This window comes from Gymnoscopelus microlampas (genome assembly GCF_963454915.1).
Source record: "Gymnoscopelus microlampas genome assembly, chromosome: 11".
NCBI lineage: Eukaryota > Metazoa > Chordata > Actinopteri > Myctophiformes > Myctophidae > Gymnoscopelus > Gymnoscopelus microlampas.
This window is the reverse complement of record NC_139948.1, coordinates 16,868,415-16,887,216: the sequence shown is the minus strand read 5'-3', so window position 1 is coordinate 16,887,216 and position 18,802 is coordinate 16,868,415. Positions and strand designations below refer to the sequence as shown.

At 42.9% G+C, this 18,802-nt stretch overlaps 2 protein-coding genes across 5 annotated transcripts in view; both read right to left on the bottom strand.

Moving 5' to 3' along the window:
- Window positions 1–1,768: 1,768 nt before the first annotated feature.
- Window positions 1,769–10,032, bottom strand: LOC311055016 (cysteine protease atg4da-like). 4 transcript variants are annotated; one of them, XM_084071084.1, is made up of 11 exons: window positions 9,801–10,032; window positions 8,084–8,284; window positions 7,901–7,984; window positions 7,485–7,658; window positions 6,722–7,016; window positions 5,856–5,920; window positions 5,312–5,457; window positions 4,475–4,553; window positions 3,994–4,070; window positions 3,139–3,258; window positions 1,769–2,657 (listed from the first exon to the last, which is right to left on the bottom strand). In XM_084071084.1, the coding sequence occupies exons 2-11, from the start codon at window positions 8,280–8,282 to the stop codon at window positions 2,481–2,483; spliced, it is 1,416 nt and encodes a 471-aa protein (XP_083927210.1). In that variant the 5' UTR covers window positions 8,283–8,284; window positions 9,801–10,032; the 3' UTR covers window positions 1,769–2,480. The 4 variants fall into 4 exon arrangements, with proteins under 4 accessions (XP_083927210.1, XP_083927208.1, XP_083927209.1 ...); XM_084071082.1 differs by having other exon boundaries at window positions 8,084–8,348; window positions 9,801–10,031; XM_084071083.1 differs by lacking the exon at window positions 9,801–10,032 and adding an exon at window positions 8,480–8,873 and having other exon boundaries at window positions 8,084–8,348.
- Window positions 10,033–12,851: 2,819 nt separating this feature from the next.
- LOC311054978 (microtubule-associated serine/threonine-protein kinase 1-like) overlaps window positions 12,852–18,802 on the bottom strand; it is a 57,507-nt gene continuing 51,556 nt past the window's right edge. The window contains exons 22-28 of the mRNA XM_084071022.1: window positions 18,511–18,770; window positions 18,164–18,388; window positions 16,982–17,211; window positions 16,120–16,242; window positions 15,632–15,765; window positions 15,337–15,524; window positions 12,852–15,189 (exon numbers count right to left, since the gene is read on the bottom strand). Of these exons, the coding sequence (XP_083927148.1) occupies window positions 13,475–15,189; window positions 15,337–15,524; window positions 15,632–15,765; window positions 16,120–16,242; window positions 16,982–17,211; window positions 18,164–18,388; window positions 18,511–18,770 (2,875 nt within the window). The 3' untranslated portion in view covers window positions 12,852–13,474. The remainder of the gene's footprint in view (window positions 15,190–15,336; window positions 15,525–15,631; window positions 15,766–16,119; window positions 16,243–16,981; window positions 17,212–18,163; window positions 18,389–18,510; window positions 18,771–18,802) is intronic.

Sequence of the window (18,802 nt, the reverse complement as noted above, 5' to 3'; positions counted from 1 at the left end):
GTGGCCTAGTGGTTAGAGGGGCGGCCTTGATACCGGAAGGTCCCTAGTTCGATTCCCCAATTCATCACATCAATCATGAATCACCGCTGAATAGCCCTTGAGCAAGGCTTCCATGCAGGGTCCGGCTGGAAACAAGCTTCGTGCTTAGTCCGACACCCTGGGTAAACAACAAACTTTGCTTTGATCATCTGTTTGGAGATGCCACCCAATGGAGATACCGAAGGCCGCCCAGGGACATTGGGGGTGACTTCTCTTGCCCATACTCTTGGGTACTTATTCACTACAGCCTTCAGGGTAAGGAACAGTTCTTGTCATCCTGTGCGCCTGTTTGTCTGCAGAGGACCAGAAGGAAGCACCTCATAATAATACAGTAAACTTTGCAATTGTCTACTGTACCACTTCATGATTTTATATGATCTGAATCTGATTTAAAAACAGCAACACTTGATGGTCTATAGGTGTTTATTGTTTAATGGTAACATAGCAATTATCATGTATAAGTCCATCTTGGACTGCCAGGATTTAAAACGTCTTTGAGGTTGGCCTGGCAGCGCCAAGTGAAACCTCAAAGATCTAAGATATTGGACTTGTAGCAGCATAGTTTTATTTCTGAAAAGCAGAAGTTGTTTGAGATTTTGTTCTGAATGCAGAATGTTCTTAGTTTGAATGAATCACTTAGACAATTAAAGCAGCTCAATATAAACAATGTTGTCAGTAATTCCCTCTTCATATCCCACAATAAAAATGTTCACACGGGTGGTTTTCTTTCCCTTGGAGAAGGCAGCGTACTAGACCTTGGAATGAGGCAGGTAGATCAACTCGTTAATTCTCTTGCCCCCGATTTCTGTTGATGATTGAGAAAGCCAGAATGACACAATCTTAACTCTGCTGTCTGCTACCATCTGGGTGTGGTGGTCCTGCATGGCTGTCAGCTCAGTCCTGGTGATGCGCTGTGGTGTTTTAAACACCCAGTAGAGACTTGGCTTACAGGCATGAGTAGATCATCTTCGATAGCAAGCAGTGAGTCACATCACCTTGTGCCAAAGCTGAGGAACTTGTACTGTAGCTGTTCACTTTCAACTGGAGTGCAGTTCATCTAAATGGGGGCATGTGGTCCCTGCAGCTCCCTGCAGATGGCACATTCACCTAGTAGGGCAGGCCCCCTAGTAGTGCCCATACTCTGGATCAATAGGGGACTATTATGCTACCATAAGAGTACAAATTCCAGCCTTTCAGCCCCCTGGTGGTCCTGGGCCTTGCTTAAGCTAGAACTAGCCCCTGGATGACATCATCAAGGACAGGATGCAAGCCTGGAACAGCCTAGATGTCCTGCTCTCTTGAGTTCTTTCTCCAAGTGCTGCTCTGAGCAAAGGCAAAGCAGTTTGACCTGGAGAGGCTGAACATGAGCCAGGAGGTGGCTCTGCTAAGGGCCTCCACAAGAACTTTAGACAGAGATGTGTGGCCAGGGAAGGAACGCTCCCCAATGACCAGGAGGACCCGGTGAGGCCCTATAGACTGATATGTTACCACTGTGGAAGGCTCCCTAAACACAGCAGGTTCTGTGTGCAACTGGTGCTGCCTGAACTTCAGTACCATGCCCATCTGTATTTCCAGCAATATGGCAGACAAGAGGGCCTAAATTCTGCAACGGCCTCCTAGATACATTATTTTTCAATAAACAAATACAAAAATAACAAATGCACATTGCTTTATATGCCTTTTCATACCCAATTTATAGAATTATTACATGAGATATTTATTTAGCATTTATAAAATGTTTATTCATGTGAACCTTTGACAAAAATGGCACCGCATAGTAAAAGTTTGAGTAAACTTGACTTATTACATCTAACAGTATTCTCATACCATTTCACTATATTTAGAAACCATTTTCACAGGAATGAAAATGGAATTTTCACAAGTGCAAGTCATACGGCCAAAGGCATCTAATTTCCTAATCCATTTTAACACAGCACATCCTGTCACATGACATCAACCCATGGTCCACTGACTACCCCGGAGTACAACTTTCTTCATTGTCTACAGAAGAAATTAATTTGTTTGAATAAGGTGAACAACCACAAAAATATCTCCCAGAAATGGGACCTTTATGTTGACTAAATAATCATAATCTTGGGACAGGATTGTGTAATAGATAGAAATGGAAATAAAATAAAAATCATTCAGATTTCAGATTAAAAGCCTCATCATTCGATTCATATTCACCTAAGACCCTAAAACAATAAATAAAAAACATACTTTTTTTTTTATCAAAATAGCAATAAATAAATTAAAATAATGTTCTTGGCTCACAATATTGGTTTTACCAAGACCTCCCCTTTAGGGTATTGCTTGTGGAAAGCGACAACAATGTCCATCCATTCTTGTGCTTGTCAGTAGTTGCCACAAAAAGCTGTTCCGCACGTCAGCTGAAGACAAAGATCACTTTATGCCAGCGAGTGAATGTTGTCTGTCACAGCTCATAATAGAACAAACTCATCCATGCTGTTGCTGGTGTTAGCTCGTCTTCGCTGCTCTTTCCTCACGATACGGGTGATGTTTGTGGGCGTAGCATCTCCCCCCAACTCCCAGCCAGGAGGGCTGTGACCTTCTGCGAATGTGAACATGGGGTACTGCTCTGGAGATGTTGACAGAGCCTTGGAGGAAGCAAAGAAGATAAATAAGAAATACATTCATCCTCCAAGAGAATCCATCCAGTTTTTACTTACCAACATTTATTTTTTTAAAGACATAAGCCCTACCTGTATATACTTTGCCATACGACAAATAGACAAAATAGTCAATCTACAAGCTCGCAGCGTGTTGTGAGCTTGTAGATCTGCTATTTTCACTATTTTTGAAAAATGTATAAAACATTAAAAAACATATTAAGCAATTGGAAAAAAAACATTTGCCCACCATTTTGACACCAGGTTTAATATGGTGAATTCATTTCAATAAAAACCATTCATAAAATAAATGACATGACAATGAAACTAACAAGAAGCACGCAATTTTAAAACATGAATCTTATTCATATCAGTTGCATCCTGGCAAGTAAATCAATATAGAATTATATGAAAAACCAAACGAACCACAAATATCCAGCCAAAGCTTCACACATATAATTTTACATACTGCAATGACAGCTGAGCACAGTGAGTCAAAGTCCTTCTGGCCCTTGGCATAGAAGCCAAACGTACAGCTGGGGTCCATGCGAGTGAATCCCATTTTCCGGGGATACTTGCAGTGAAATGACTGCAAGAGGTGATGAAGAGAAGTTAACTGCAAATGAGGTCTAATTAAGTGCAGAGGATAATCATTTCCATACCTGTGCAAACATGGCCGTTTCCCCTTTCGCACGCACGCACGCACACACACACACACACACACACACACACACACACACACACACACACACACACACACACACACACACACACACACACACACACACACACACACACACACACACACACACACACACACACACACACACACACACACACACACACACACACACACACACACACACACACACACACACAAAATGTGGAATGCCCTGACACCATCCATTAAAGGATGTGTAACTCTGGTTTCTTTCAGAATTGGCCTGAAAAAAACATCAGGAGACCAAAAGGGAAGTAAATTACATTTTCCCCATCTCTTTAGTACAGAGTATAGTGTTTGAATTTGTTGATGACAAGTTATCGTGTTCATTTTGTATGCTATGTTGATGAATTGAATACATAGGACCACAATGGAAACACGTCCCCAGGACTTTGTGTTATCCTTTTAGCTTTAATGTCTTACTGTACCACGTGCTGTTTCTGATTAATAAAGTATTCAATCAGAGCGAGTGTGCACGCACACGCACATCTATAAAGGTTCCTCAGCGGCTTATTTACCACAGCTGATATCAATTGTCAGGCAAATGATTACATATAACAGGCCAGAAAGCAGAACTATTTAGACAATGGCACTTTCTCCTACCTCCAACGGGAAGTCATCCTGTGTGATGTCCACGGCAGGTTGACAGTAGTGTGGGTCCAAATACAACAGATGGTCATCTGATACAAGATACCAGAGGAAACTAGAGTGACAACTCTGACTGTACATAACTGAACACAATAATAATTACACCAACATTACCAATCATATATACGAGCACATGAGAATTGTTTTGGTTTTGGTTCCTCAACATTGTAGCAGAAGTAACAAAACAAAAATGGAGGTGCTTGAATGTGCTGTGTCCTACTTCTAAATATGATCAATATAAGTATGTATGCACTGCGCAGTAGCTGTGTATAAATATCTATTTACACATCTATGTTTGTGTAAATAAATACACACATATATAAACAGTGTGCAGTCTTGATATGCATAGTATTATGTCATATAGAGGTAGGAGTGTGTGCGGGTGCTATGTGGGATTGTGTGTAGACAGACAGACAAACGTACACACATACTGTACCTTGGAAACCAACAAAGAACAAGGAGTGCTTTGGTTTGCCCCCGATGATGCCGATGCAGCATTCTAATGCCAAGAGATTCTATAGAAAGGAATATGGAATGGTTAGATATTGTTTGTGCTCTACAGTCCATTCACTATACCCTTATTCTCTATTATAGAGCATCATAGTTTCTCCCAAAAAGTGCAATAAAATACACTTTAAATCTTGTACTGTATAGGCTACACTAGAGTTCGACCGATGCTAGATGTTTGGGTCCGACGCCCTTGACCACCGATGTTTGACTGATGTTTTGACAAAGTGAAAAGTCAGTTCTTATCAATTTGAAATAGATAGATTTGAGTACGATTTCTATTCAAGAACATTTAACTTAAATAACTTCTTTAAATAATTAAAAGGTACATAGTGTAAGTGATATTTTCTGGTTAAAACAAAACGTTTTTTGTTAAAAAGGTTAAACCACATCTGATTGCTATAGTGTGTTTGTTCAGTAGATCTCCCCGTCTCTCCAGCTCAATAAAGGTGGGTGGCCAATCTTCAGCCAATCAGGAGAAAGTACACATTTATCAGCTTCAATTTTATAGTTTTTCAGTTCCAATTTTCTCTGCTCATTTCTTTGTGTCATCACTGAACTTGTCAACAATTAACTTTATACTGTGTGAGTTCTCTCCTGATTGGATAAAATTGGTATCCCGACCTGAAAATGCATTTTCTGTTTAATCTGGAAACATTGGCTGTGGAAAATTGCGGATGCTGATGTTGTCAAAAAAGTAAAATAATGGCCCATATATTGGCCAAACCGAAATATCGGTCGGGTTCTACACATGAGATTGTGTTACCTTGACACATGCAATGTAGTTGGGGTTGAGGTCTTGTCCTCCTAGACGTACAGGGACCAGGATGATGACGGACCTCCAGGGCTTACTGGTTCCTCTTGAGCCTGTGTGATGTTGCTCACACAACTCTCTCACATCCTCTTTGTAAACTGCAAGGGGACAGTGGCAACCAGGACAATTTAAAAAAGGAGGTATGGTGTTTAGGTGGGGTTCAGGTACGAGTTAGCAGATATGATTAAGACAATATTTATGGATCAACCATCAATAATTAGAGGACTCAAATTATGGTTAAAATCAAAACAAAAATGCTTACATGAATAGATTTGAACTGATTTATTTGATCATCATATCGTCTATTATATAGCTTCTGTATAATTCTGATTATAGTGTTTTCAATCCCTGTATTTGTCCCTGTGTCAACATATCCATTTGTAAATACATTTTACTGTGTAGTGTGGCAGGGAAAATATTTTGTTTGTTGTTTTGGGGGATGGTGATAAATGGTACAGCAGACTAGTAAACAAGTAAAAGTGAGAAAGGCACTCACCGGTGCAGTCCTGTGCAACGTAAACTGCCAGAGTGGGAACGTCAGCAGACGCAGCCACAGCTTTACTGAAACAAAAAGTTATCCTGCATCACTAAAGGACCATATTGTACCTCAACAAAGTAGATAAATCCACCATTTTCCAAGCTTATCTACATTTATTTATTGTACGAAGTGCACACAAAAAGCAGCCATTTCTTCTATGTAATTACTCGCCACCATTGCAGGAACTTTCCCTGGATCATACAATAAATAATACAATACCCAGAATGCTTCGCTCTTCTTCTTACCCACGGTTGGTCACGTTACTTCCTTCATGTTTGTTCTGCATACATACAGTTCACACTCTGCCCATAGTTCATCTGCTACCCAATTAATACATCACTGTGCGTCACCTTTGTGCCACTGCGCGAATAAGCAGTCCACATGGACCTCCAATTGAGTATACAGTATACTCATGCACGTCATCCTCAACAAAACATTTCTGCCGACATCAGGGATCCCCATATCTCCCATTATTTTGTGGGCGGTCGTATGTTAGTGGGTGGAAATCACACTGGGTACTCTGAGAATGGGTACAATTAATTATTGAATACAAACGGGTGGGGCATGCATTCCCAACTTGCATCGTTCCCGAGTAGGCCTATGCCCGCCGTTACTGCACTGGGTACTCGCAACGGTTACAAGTAGTCCGACAACAGGTACAAAGGATATTGTATAACCAAACAATGAATTCCCGACTTGCAGCGTTCCCATTTACGTTGTTCTCATCGTACGGGGTTCCCGAGTCGGCCGGTGCACCAGTCTAGTAACACTAAGTAAGGTTGGAAGTCAGCAGTGTTATTTAAGATGACATCAGCAAGTCTCACCGGAGTATGTGTGCCACGATAGCGGGGCCATACCAGTCACCAGCCTTTTTCCCTGAGCTTTTACCCAGCTCCACCAACTGGTGCACTCCAAAGGGGGCTGTGGGGTTGTCCCCGAACCAGGACACCACCCGTCTGTGTGTAGCCTCCTGTGTTTGAGCCTGTGTGTCCGGCAGGGAACCCAGGCTCAATTTTCGACCCCACCTCCGAGGTGCCAACCATCCACTTTCTACTGGCCGAGACTCTTGGAGATCAATGTCATCTCTGACCCCATGGTGACTCAAAGACCAGGTCCACCCTTGGAGTGAGGAAATGGTAAAGAAATACATTTTTACATGAATGTAGACATCAGACAGAGAATGATCACTTTCTATGGTCAGGGTTAGGATGACATACTGAAAATGGTTGCTTCTACTGATGTATTCCCGCCCCAGGAGGACAATTTGATTTGGTATTACTTTTTCCTGCTTGAACATTTAAACAGCAATTGTCTCTTACAGTTAAAACACAATTCATCCCATTCTTCGCTATGCCCCACCAATGCAGAGGGCCATTAACACATAATGCTCCACTGATCTCTTATTGTCTCATTCTAGTTTCTGGTTTTGGAGTTGCTAATTTTCACAAATACTTACTAATACATCCTTGGACATCAGAGTAATCTACGAGTATAATACCCCTGCGAATTTCACAGTATAAAAAAAGAATGTAGTTTGGGACTTATAGAAGATGTGCGATATTGTGGTCTGTGTATGTCTGTGCACACCTGAGGGCAGCAGGTGTAACAGCAGGCCCTGTGCCAGCAGCATCTGTCCAGTGCGCAGAACACACCCCCAGCCTCCGTCAGTGGTCAGGGCGGTGCCAGACAGAGGCAGGAACCTCCGTCTATACGTCAGCCATGGGAGAGATGAAAAGGATCGACGGAAACGCTCCCTCTCCTCTGACACAAACACAGAACAGAACGGAACCTCAATCAGAAACTACAAAACCCAGAAGACAAGGGGGTTGGAGCGCACATGGGTCTCAGGTGTGTTGTCACATACAGGTGCTCTTTGGGTGGTTCAGGCGTGCTGCACTTAGTTACACATAAGGAAGGGCTGGTCCCCGGAATTAACTATTCCTTCTCAATTGAAAATACATTTATTCCAGTGACTGGCTAAATTAAAATGAGCCAGGTCTCACCTTGATTACTGAGCAAGTACGAATGTCCAAGCATTGTCACAGGAGAACCTTTTTTGAAGCGGGATTTCTGTTTCAAAGGCCAGCCTGAGGAAGAAAAAGGTAGCACAAATCAGAAAAAGAAACAAGGAACGTCTCCTCTTGCTAAAACAACACAGCAGCCGTTTAGAATGTAGGTAAACACACCATATTTGACACTGTTCCATGCCGAGATCAGCTTGGATTTGAGTTTGCCCATTTCCTCTCGCCCCTGGTCATCCTTGCACTCTTCAAAGCATTGGGGCTCTAATATGGAGTCAGCGGAAAGGTATAGCCAGTCATCTGAGATGTCCTCCTCTGTGGACTGGCCCTCACAGAGAGAGGGCGACGAGCAGCTGGGATTCATAACTGTGGTTGGCAGAACGACCCAGACTGTGAAGAAATGTTGCTTATGGCCATAGTAACTTGTAACCTGTGCAGAGGCAAAAGAGAACAAGAGCAACTGTGGCTAGATGCTATCTGTACTTCCTCCCACATTCTGTATGTGTTTCTGAGACATATGAGGGTGTGGTATTAGAATTTAGGACATTATGCATGCCGCACCTAAAACTGTGATCTTGCTAGGTTCCGTCTGTGCATGGCCCTGTTGAACAGTGTGTAGGGCCGATAAGAACCATGACAGTAAATCATTTACCGTATCTTTGTGGAAGCAGTGAAGCCATGTGATTAGTACTGTGTGACTTGAGGAACCTTTGTATTGAATTATATATACAGTATGTGAGGGAATATATATACACACAATTTTTTAACAAAACATAAGTATACTGTACAATTCAACAATAATGACAAAATATTTGAGGGGTATCATGTACGGTAACAAGGTCATTAAAGATAAATGCAACACAATTTTAAAATTGTGTTGATGATAAAAATGTACAACTTCCGTATCGTAGACATACTTCTCTCTTTTTTTAATCTCTTTCTCATCAGTTACCTCACATAGAGTGAGAAAAAGCAAGTAGTGTCAAAATATGAGGTAGACAACAGATCACAGGGGTCTGGTCCCGTATACTATCATGCTGGGGACTTTAGTTTTCATTTATTTGATAGACTGACTGATCAGCTGAACGACAATATTTTATTATTTTTAAATATAAAAATACCAGATAATAATTAACCAGGAAAAAAATGCTTTTTTAATTGCAATGCAGAAGGAAATCAACAGCCTACCACCTACCTTTCAAAAACTAAGTTCTGGAGTAATGTACCATAGTCAAGCATCAGGCATGCAATGTGTTGCAGTCAAAGTAGAGGTGGCCATCGTAGCTCACCATCCTGTAACATTTGATTTAATCTTGAGGCCAATTAACATTACAGCCATTCCTTCCTTAACTGAACTGACAATTTGTCAGTTCAGTTCAGAATGGCTGCAATGTTGGTCTCTAAATGTTAAAGGATAGTAAGCGACAATCAATGTGTGACAGAAAGTAGACCAAGCTCAGTACATTAAAAATAGCTTGATATTGGAAACAAGCCATATGTGCTTTCTTGGGTTTTAATCCTTTTAGCAGAACTTGTATAGAACTGTACTTCCTGTGATTTATTTTGCAAACTGTTAATAAAGTATTCAATCAATCAATCAAACAAACCAACCAACACATTGTGAGCTTGTAGATCTGCTATTTTCAAAAATATCTTTCTACATGTGAAATTGGACGTTTGCATAATCAGTACTTTCTACTTTTGGTAGGCCTACTTGTACATTTTGATACCAATACTTTTGTACTTATAAAGCCATTTTGAATTCCAGACTTTTACTTGGAACAGAATACTTTTGTTCCAGTAAAGTAAAACATTTGAGTACTTTTTCCACCACTGCTAGTAGCGAAGCTAAAATAAGTATAATACAAGTTTATTCTCTTACCTTCACTCAGACCGTCATCGTATTGCTCCACCAACAGCCTTGTGTTACTCTGTTATTTTGACTGATTTACGGATGCTCGTCCGTTTCTGATTAGAACCATGGAGAAGAACCATAGAGTTATAGAGAAGAACTCATCCGTTTCTCATTAGAACCATGGAGGAGCAGAACTGAACACGGGCTTATTTCCTGTTAACTTCATAACAACGTGTATCTGCACCGCGATTGGTCAATAGAGGACCAATCATATTTGTCCAGTGATATCTGGTCGTTTCCAGAGCCTTACATGAGAATCGCGTCATGCATTGATCTAGTTCCAACCTATGGTTCCAACATTGGAACTTCCTCAGAGGTTAGGGTTAGACCTTACAGTCTATGGTTAGACCTCGATCAAAACAAGGAAATGCCACTTTGTTGCCAAGGGAACAAGGGGGTCTTAGTAGGCTATATTTTTAGTAACCTGCTGGAAGGGAAACTGTTATTAAAAGCAGGAGAATAAAACAATATATATGCAGTGCTTACCCACCTACTTACCTGCTACCCAATCTGTCTGCTCTTGTTGTACATGCATCTAACAGCAAGTATGGCTGTTAGTGTTCCTGTTCTCTATTAGAACAGAAATGTAAATTTGGAAACTTACATGATTATAGCGGAGAGTGATGGAGAAAATGCAATGCAGAGCTGGTCCATGACCTCAAGGTTACCAGAGATCAGATAAAAATTGCCTCTGTCTGAAATAAAACCTCTAATAAATGTAGATTATTATGCTGAAACCTTGATACAGGGATTAAAGGTTCTCAGTCCTGGGGACTGATTTCAGTCTTGAGGATTCCATGTGCCATGTTTAAAAATCAAAAATCACATATTGGGACATGGTCTGAAAATAATTTTCAGTCTTGGGATTCTTTTTTGCTTTAACCCCTGCCTTCATATCATAACATGCATGTACTACCACAAGTGAGGAGTGCATGCACTCCTCACTGTTGTGGTAGTGAATCAAAACTTGATGTTTTTAATCCAAGTTAAGGCTGGAAGTTGGGGCCAGGCTGTCTGTCAGCTATGACGTCAATACTGTGATGGTAGTACTGTGACGTCAGATATGTCCATATATGGGCATTTTATCCAGAGTAGACAGACCCTCAGAGAAACAACTTGCCTCTGAGATGTAGAGGAGTAGAAGTAAAAGTATTGAAGCACTGATTGACTTTTACTTGAGTAAATGTACTTAGTTACTTTCCACCACTGAGGATAGATAACAAAAATACGTAATCCCAGCCTGGGATAAATCTAAATAATTCTAGTAATGTAGAATTATTTCTAGTTTCTAGTGTGTAGGCTTTTGCTAGCTCTGGTCCACAGCTCTAACGCTATGGACCAGAGGTAAGACATAAAAATACAATAAGAATAGAAGCCAAAGACACTTGATTTGTTTCTCTGTATTTTATTACATTTGCACTATGGGCTCTTCTTTTGCATTAGTTTTTCACAACAGTGACTGGAGCATGTGATATATTGGACAGCAGTGAGAGAGATAATTGTGATATAAAAGTCATACAGTAAGAGAAAAATGGACATAACAGTAATATTGCAACTCTCAGTTTTATGGAATGGCAGAAGTAACCCAGCACAAAAGGTCAACCACACAGATTTGGTAGATTCTCTCAGTTTTAGATTTACAATTGAGAGATTTCAAATGTATCTGAGTAGCAAAGCAAAAGTGAACCAACCACTGACATTAAACTTTGAATAAATGAAAAAGTATAATAAATAGATTAAAAAATAAATAAACAAATTTGACACAAATTAAAGTGCAATTTCCACACCTCAGCACACACACAAAGACACAGGCATTTAACATCTAAACACGACTTTCTTCTCTGTTAAAATGCACACAGCATCATGGATTGAATGAGTATGGGTCTTATCAGCTAAGACTGTCCAGGAAATTCAACTGGTTTTGAGAACAAAACAAATGTATATAAACAAGTTAAAAAAAGAAAAAGATGATATAATGTTACATCCAAATTATTACAAAAATTAAAAGATGTGCAGGAAATAGTCAAGGTTCTCCACAAATGTAGATTAGTTATCAGTAAATAAATACAGTTGATCATTTTCAACCCAAGATTTTTGTTGGGATGTTATGTGTTACTGACCACAAGATGGCAGCCTAACATAGGTCTGAATCTGGTCTCAGCATCAAGATCATTTGAGTTTGTGGAAACAACAATGATCTTGGCACTAACATGCTCTTAGGTGACCCTGGTTCTGGGTCCATGGACAGCCGACTACTGTATCCCTGACGTGGGACCTCCATTCTACTGTAACTGGGCACACTAGGATTGCATATTATCATTATAAACATCACCGTAAACAACACCTCACCCCTAAATGAAAACACTGGCACATTTCATCACACGTTACATTATACAACGCTACTTTTGCATACATGGAAGGGTAAAGAGAGAATGAGGGGTGCTAGCCTAGTTTCCTATAGTGCTAGTCTCATTATGCTTCTTTGTGTATTTCACTGTCTGACCAGATTCACAGGAATGCATACAAAGACTCCTACATCTCAACACTACTGTATTCACTTTCAAAGTCTAGGCTATATAATTGCACATTTCACAAAGGTCAATGAAGAGAACTTGTAAAATATAATCCGCTTGCCAGGCTTATTGCGACACGAGCCATTACCCTCATGACCGCCGTCTTGTCTTGAGCACAATGTAAACTTTTTTTTAAATAGGGACACACCAAAAATGGCATAAAAAGCAAATCTGCGTAGTGTCCTTGTGCAAGTTCCAATAGTCCACCTCCTTTCAACAACAATTCAGCCCTTAAGTAGATCAGAAACAAACCGATTGATACCCTCTAATTCTTTGTATCTGCAAGCAGGTATGTCAAACTAGTTTGTGGCATGTTAGCACTGGACTGTTACAGATAGTTACATCTTTTTGTGTTGCCTTATTCTACACCACACAACCTACAGTACTAAGCCTGAACACTTTTAGCAGCTGAGTGTTGAAGAAATTTGCTGTGCATTTTTCCTCTTTTCAACTAAACTAAAAGATGGCACTAAATGGTTGAATCTGAACACAGACTGACTTAAAGGATTACATTTATGGTGATAATGATGCAATATTCACATGGAGGCCAATTGACTCTGTTATACCTTGCCGGGGTGGGGTTTCCCACCATGCAGAGTATGACACAAGATCAACATGGCCGGTGTGTGAATTATGGTCAATAACGGGACAGAATCCTGCCTGATCACATGCTGTTAGAGAATGTTGTTGGTGCTCTGCTGACATGTTGCTCACAGTGTTCACTACCATAAGGTCTGTTTTATAGTTTCTTCTTTTCTTTAAATATTCTCTTTCATTTTCATGTACAATGTAGGACATGCATTATGACATACGCTTTTTGACTATATACAACACAATGTGCTGAATAGTACATACACAGAACACCATTTACACACATCAGAGAACAGTAGTTGATGCACCTTCCTTCATATCTTCTTTAATCTATTTATATGTATATTGTTATTTTTTTTAGGCATTTATGTTATAGTTTCATCAGTCAGCAATATGTGGCATTACGATGCTACAGGATTCTTTCAAATCCAAAAAGGCATTGAGTAGGAGAGTCCAAGCTCGTCCTGTATTCCCAGATCACGAGTGATGCTTGGAGGCCCGTGTGTTCGCCTTATCGGACTGGATCAGACCAGTTGTCCCCGACGGGGATGCCGTCTGGGCCCCTCGGCGACCGCCTCCGGACGAAGCCTCTGGTTTTCCTGCAGGGACACCCCGTCTATCCTCACTCACCTTGGGGGAGTCTTTTCCTTTGACTCCTTCCTGTGTGGGGGAGTCTTTTCCCTTCATAGGCCCGAGCACAGTTTTGGCCACGCTGGTGAGCTGGGTGACAAAGCCGCCCTTGTCCCCGGGGAACACCGGACGTGTCTTACTGGAGCAGGGGGAGGTGGACGAGGGGGACATGGGGTTCTCCTCCAGGGCCTCCAGGTGGGCCCTGTCCTCCCTGGCACCGCGGTAGCTGCTCGATGGACCATGTATCTTTTCTCCTCTGGGTTTGGTGATGACAGCGGTGGCAAGGGCTGTGGATGTCGTAGGAGCAGCTTGGGTCGGAGCCTGCGTTGGGACCGGAGGTGCAGGACCTTTGCCCCTGGTGGTCTCAGTTGCTTTATTATCACTGCTGCTCAGCCCTCCTTTCACAGGGTGCACACTTGTCTCTGTGGCTCTGCTTAGCATGGATGGCTCAATGGCAGAAGGTTTTTGCGGGGCGACTTTGTCTGCACTTCCTTTGGCTTTCTCCTCTGTCTTCTCTTGGGTTTTGGGCATGCTATGTGTCTGGGTGCTTTGCTGTTTACCGTTTAGTGGCTGTGTGTCCTTTGATATGCCCGGGGTTGCCATTGTTTTCTCACTGGGTTTAGGGGCTGATCCTGTACTTGCTGTGTCAGATGTGGGAGGACTCACATCTGGCAATTTGTCCCCAGGGCTGCGGAGCTTGGTTCCTGTAGTGGAGGGAACCAAGACCGGGCTAGACTTGGTCTCCACCGTGGCTAGACATGTTTCTCTCTTTGGATCCCCAGCAGTGGGCAAAGTCTTTGCCGTGTCCGTAGCACTGGTGTTGAATCCGAGTTTAGTTGGCGTACTTTGAGAGTGCGTCTCAGACCCCATGGCGTTACCATCTTTCTCTCTCCCTGTGAGTAGGGTGTCGCGGCTAAGCGGCGACTCCTGCCTTCCCAGCCTCCTCACAGGTTTGAGCCCACCTAACTCTCCTATGGTGGGCGGAGACGGCGAGGAAGAGGAGGAGGAAGGAGAGGGCGGAGCGGGTCCATTCTCACCCTCCATCTCCAGCAGGCTCTGCAGGCTGTGCTCGCAGTGGAAGGACTCTCTCCTGTAGTCGCCGTGCGTCACCTCCAGGCTATGCTTACGCATGGACACCCCCCCGCCCGTGAGAGGAGACGTGGACGAAGAGGAGGATGATGACGATGACGAAGGAAGGTGCGGCGCTCCCAGCTTCTCAGCCGACTGCACGCGCTGCAGCAACGGGGACCGGGGGGGCTCGGCACTCTTAGGGCGTGGCCGGGCGATTGGAGGCGAGGAGTGCAGCTTGGCAGGAAACGTCTGGGTGGTGTTGGAGCTGCCCACCGTGTGGCCGCTCAGCGGAGGGGGTGACGAGGTGGTGGGGGAAGGGGTGTGGGCCAGTGGGGACAAGGGGATGTTGCCAGCAGACTTGCAGCGTGCAGAGCGGTACTGCCGGTGCAGCTTCGGGGAGAGGCCGTGTAGCGAGCTGGGCCTCATGTGCTGGGAGGCGGCAGGGGAGTTGGGGGTGCTGGAGGCCGGGGAACTACTCTGAGATGACGTGCCTAAGAGGAGAGGAGAGGAGAGGGATGGAAAACCAATCGTTGTCACTGTCAACTGTTCATTCACAACATTTTGTAAGTCATAGTGGTTGTCAGAGCAGCGCTCACAAATAAAATCAGATAAATGTGACAAAGGCCTTTGATACTAACCGAGGTAGGGTGAATCAGGGGTGGAGCGATAGCTCTGGGTGGGGGAGCGAGCAGAGAGGCTGTGTGTCGGCGAGCCAGGAAGACTGTCTCCAGACGACAGCGAGCGGTTGAGAGACGACAGACTGCGACTGGTGTGGAGCAGGTTGGACTGTTTGGTGATCTTCCTGAACAGGGAGCTGCGTTTCTTACTGCAAGACAAACAAGAGGGAACGGATAATGACAGCTGCAGCAGTCAGCAGGGCATGGCCACGATAAGGGGAAAAGGGTAATGCAGACGAATATTTCTGTAACCCACTCTTGCCCATCTTTGGCCGCTGGCTTCTTGTTGCGCCGTGCCATCTTGGATTTGTAGCTGGATTTGCGAGCAGGACCAACTTTTATAGATGTGTTCTCAAAGGGAGTCGTCGTGACTGTCACTTTGCTTCCACTCTGGAAGGATGACAAGTAATAAGTCATCATAGTATAGCAGGATGTGGTAACCATGTCCATCTTATGAACGTTAAACGAAACCGGGAATTATAGAAATGAAAGTAAACGTAAAGTAATTAACTGGCAGGCAGGCAGACACAGACAGATAGATAGATTCATCTTAAAAGAACATCTTAACTACTCGAACCCCATCTACGAGCTCACAACGCGTCACACGTCACATTGTGAGCTTGTAGATCTGCGAGACTTGGTGTGAATGAAAAATAAAGTACAGTTGTAACTCAGGTCAGTTTTACTAAGAATAGAGGAGTTAAAGAACAATTTTAACTTCAGCAGTTTCTGTCTTCCGCTCACCTTCAGGATGAGCTCCACTACCTCGGTGTGAACCAGGCCGTGGACTGACTCTCCGTTCACATGAGTGATGAGGTCTCCAGCGCTAAGACCTGCTTCCTGGGCGGGGCCACCATCCTCGACGTGCTGTGATTGGGTCAGAGTACTGTCAGTTCGACTGCTTTAGAGACTTGGTAGACGAGTCCTATTAACTAGCATAGCTATGGTGTGATTGTTTTGTCAGTGAACTGTGGCGTCAATCAGTGTTTGTGGCCTGATACTAAAACTGTATAGACATCAAAGAGTAGGAAATTAATGCATTTGTTGGGGTGCAAACATGTCCTCAAGAGGCTTTGCCTTTTTCCAAGCTAAATAATAATTTGTTCTTAATGACTTGTCTAGTTAAATAACGGTTGAATAAAGAAAATTAGAACCCTATGTATAGAATCTAGGGTTATATTATACATTTCTTTTGGCACTTATTAGAAAGTCATTACTGTATACATTTTCAGTTGCTCCTGAAAGCGCTAGAATGAAAAAAGGAGAAAAATATTTCTAATTGCAGGAGTATCAAAGTGGAGCTTAAAATCATAAAAGACAGACATAGTCATGCACACATTTCTGCAGGTGTTCACAGAAGAATACAATAATACTATTTGCAGGTGAGGTGATTAAACTATATTCCGTGTTCTCAAGAAAGAATCCATACTCTGATGAAGGCCGTAGGGACCAAAACATGTGATATATATATACACTGTGTATGTATTTGTGTGTGTATATATATATATAGTATAATAAAACTACAATTAGCATAACTAAAATATACTGTCTGTCAGCTTCCTCAATAGAGTCATCAATAGTCAATGCACAAGCTGTGCTCTCTCACCCAGACCATGTGATGCACGCTGTACACATCACTGTCTCCCATGTAGACCCGGATGGCTCGGAGGGTGAAGCCATACTTCTTGCCTGAGCGGTGGATGGTGATGGGGGAGCGCAGCACACTGACTGTAGGGGAGTAATCCCGGCTGGGAGAGGAGTCGCGGGAGGAGGGGTCGGAGGAGACGGAGCGAGGAGACATGGGGCTGGCCAGTGGGGAGGTGCCATGCTGCTCCACTGTGGCAGAGCAGAAATCACCATGAGCTTAATATATTGCCAGAATCCGGTTTAACCCATTCAATCAATCCATTCAAAATGACGCATCTCTGTCATTTTAGATTCCTTTGGGATATTCAAAAATAGCAGATATACAAGTTCATAACACGGCACCGAGTGCTGTGCTATGAACTTGTAGATCTGCTATTTTTGAAAAGTCGTGAACATTTGTGCAAATCATTGAATATACATATATTTAAAGCAAACTTTTTAAACTCAAATCTTTACTTCCTGCAACAACACATTTTGAGATCCGGGGGGGGGGGGGGGGGGGGGGGCAAATACATATGATTTTGGGGGTCCTTGACATGAAAAAAAAAGAACCACAGATTATAGTAACATAAGTTTAAAAAAAAACGGTTAGGATTTAGAAGACATTTGTAGAATCCCCCTGATGCAAAGATTTGAGTTAAAAATGTTCGCTTTAAAAATATATATATTAAAAGATTTGCACACATTTTCACGATTTTTCAAAAGAAATAGCAGATCTGCAATTCTTTGAATAGCCCAACGAAATTTGATTTGAGCTTTAAGTCTTTTTGGAGACTCTTCTTGTCTATACGGAACAACTGCTTGAAATACAGTACAATGCCGCAAATACTGTACAATGCTGCAGGGTCATAGCGAGGATATTTTGGAAGGCAACGCAACAATTTTATTTATCAACGAATAAAATACATAAATAAATACATTTCCGGTACATTTCTGGGACTACCTACATCCTTTTGGCACAAAATAGCGTTTAATAGTGTTTAGAGAAGTTGTCAAAAACACATTCATGTGGAATTGTGAAATATATACCAGTGAAAGATTATATAAAAAATAACTGTTGTTTAGTTGATAACGTTACACAGCATGAACAGTATATATAGTATATACACAGTATATAGTTACAAAGAGTATGTTTGTTCACCTGCGGGGATGATGACAGAGAGAGCTGTGGCAGAAGCAGATTTGATGACTTTGGTCCCCGGCCGTGAGTTATGTTTCTCCCCGTCAACTGAGAGTTGTGGATGGCGGACCCGTCGCAGGACCAGATCATTGGTGGCCCCTCTGGGTCCCTGGGGATCAGGGACCCCGAGTGCAGCTGTGCTGCCTGGCAAAGGTGTCGACGCCTCAGCCGGTCTCAACTGCTTGTCTGTGACATGGGAGAGACACGAATGGTAACTGTATTGACTTCTCTTGATTGTGGCATCCAATAGGGACGATGAAGGATTTCCTGTATTACAATTCAAAGGTTACAGTCTCGTGCTCTCTCACCTCCAGCGCTGAGCCCGTTGGTCTCTTTGGGAACAGACTTCAGATCTCCTTGATTGGACATGGAGGCCAGACCTCCCTCCAGTGAAGCTCCCCTGGTTTTGACCTGCGGCTGCCGGGTGGGGACGGGTAGCTCGGGGTCGCCCTCTAGAGGCGAGGCAAAGCGGTGCGTGTCCATGAGGGCTGAAAAGCGTCGGCGGGCCCCGGAAGGAGGGCTGGAGTCACTCTCTGTGAAGGATGACTCGGAACAGGACAGACGCTTCCTGAATAACGAAGAACACATGTGACAGATTAG

What these genes read in the sequence shown, in the direction of transcription:
- LOC311055016 (XM_084071084.1), bottom strand. Translation starts at nt 8,282, where the DNA reads ATGAATCCCAGCTGCTCGTCGCCCTCTCTCTGTGAGGGCCAGTCCACA. An exon ending in ATCGTGGCACACATACTCCG is followed by an intron (nt 5,921 to 6,721) that starts GTGAGACTTGCT and finishes TTTTTGTTTCAG; the next exon opens with TAAAGCTGTGGCTGCGTCTG. An exon ending in TGTGCTCAGCTGTCATTGCA is followed by an intron (nt 2,658 to 3,138) that starts GTATGTAAAATT and finishes GCTTCCTCCAAG; the next exon opens with GCTCTGTCAACATCTCCAGA.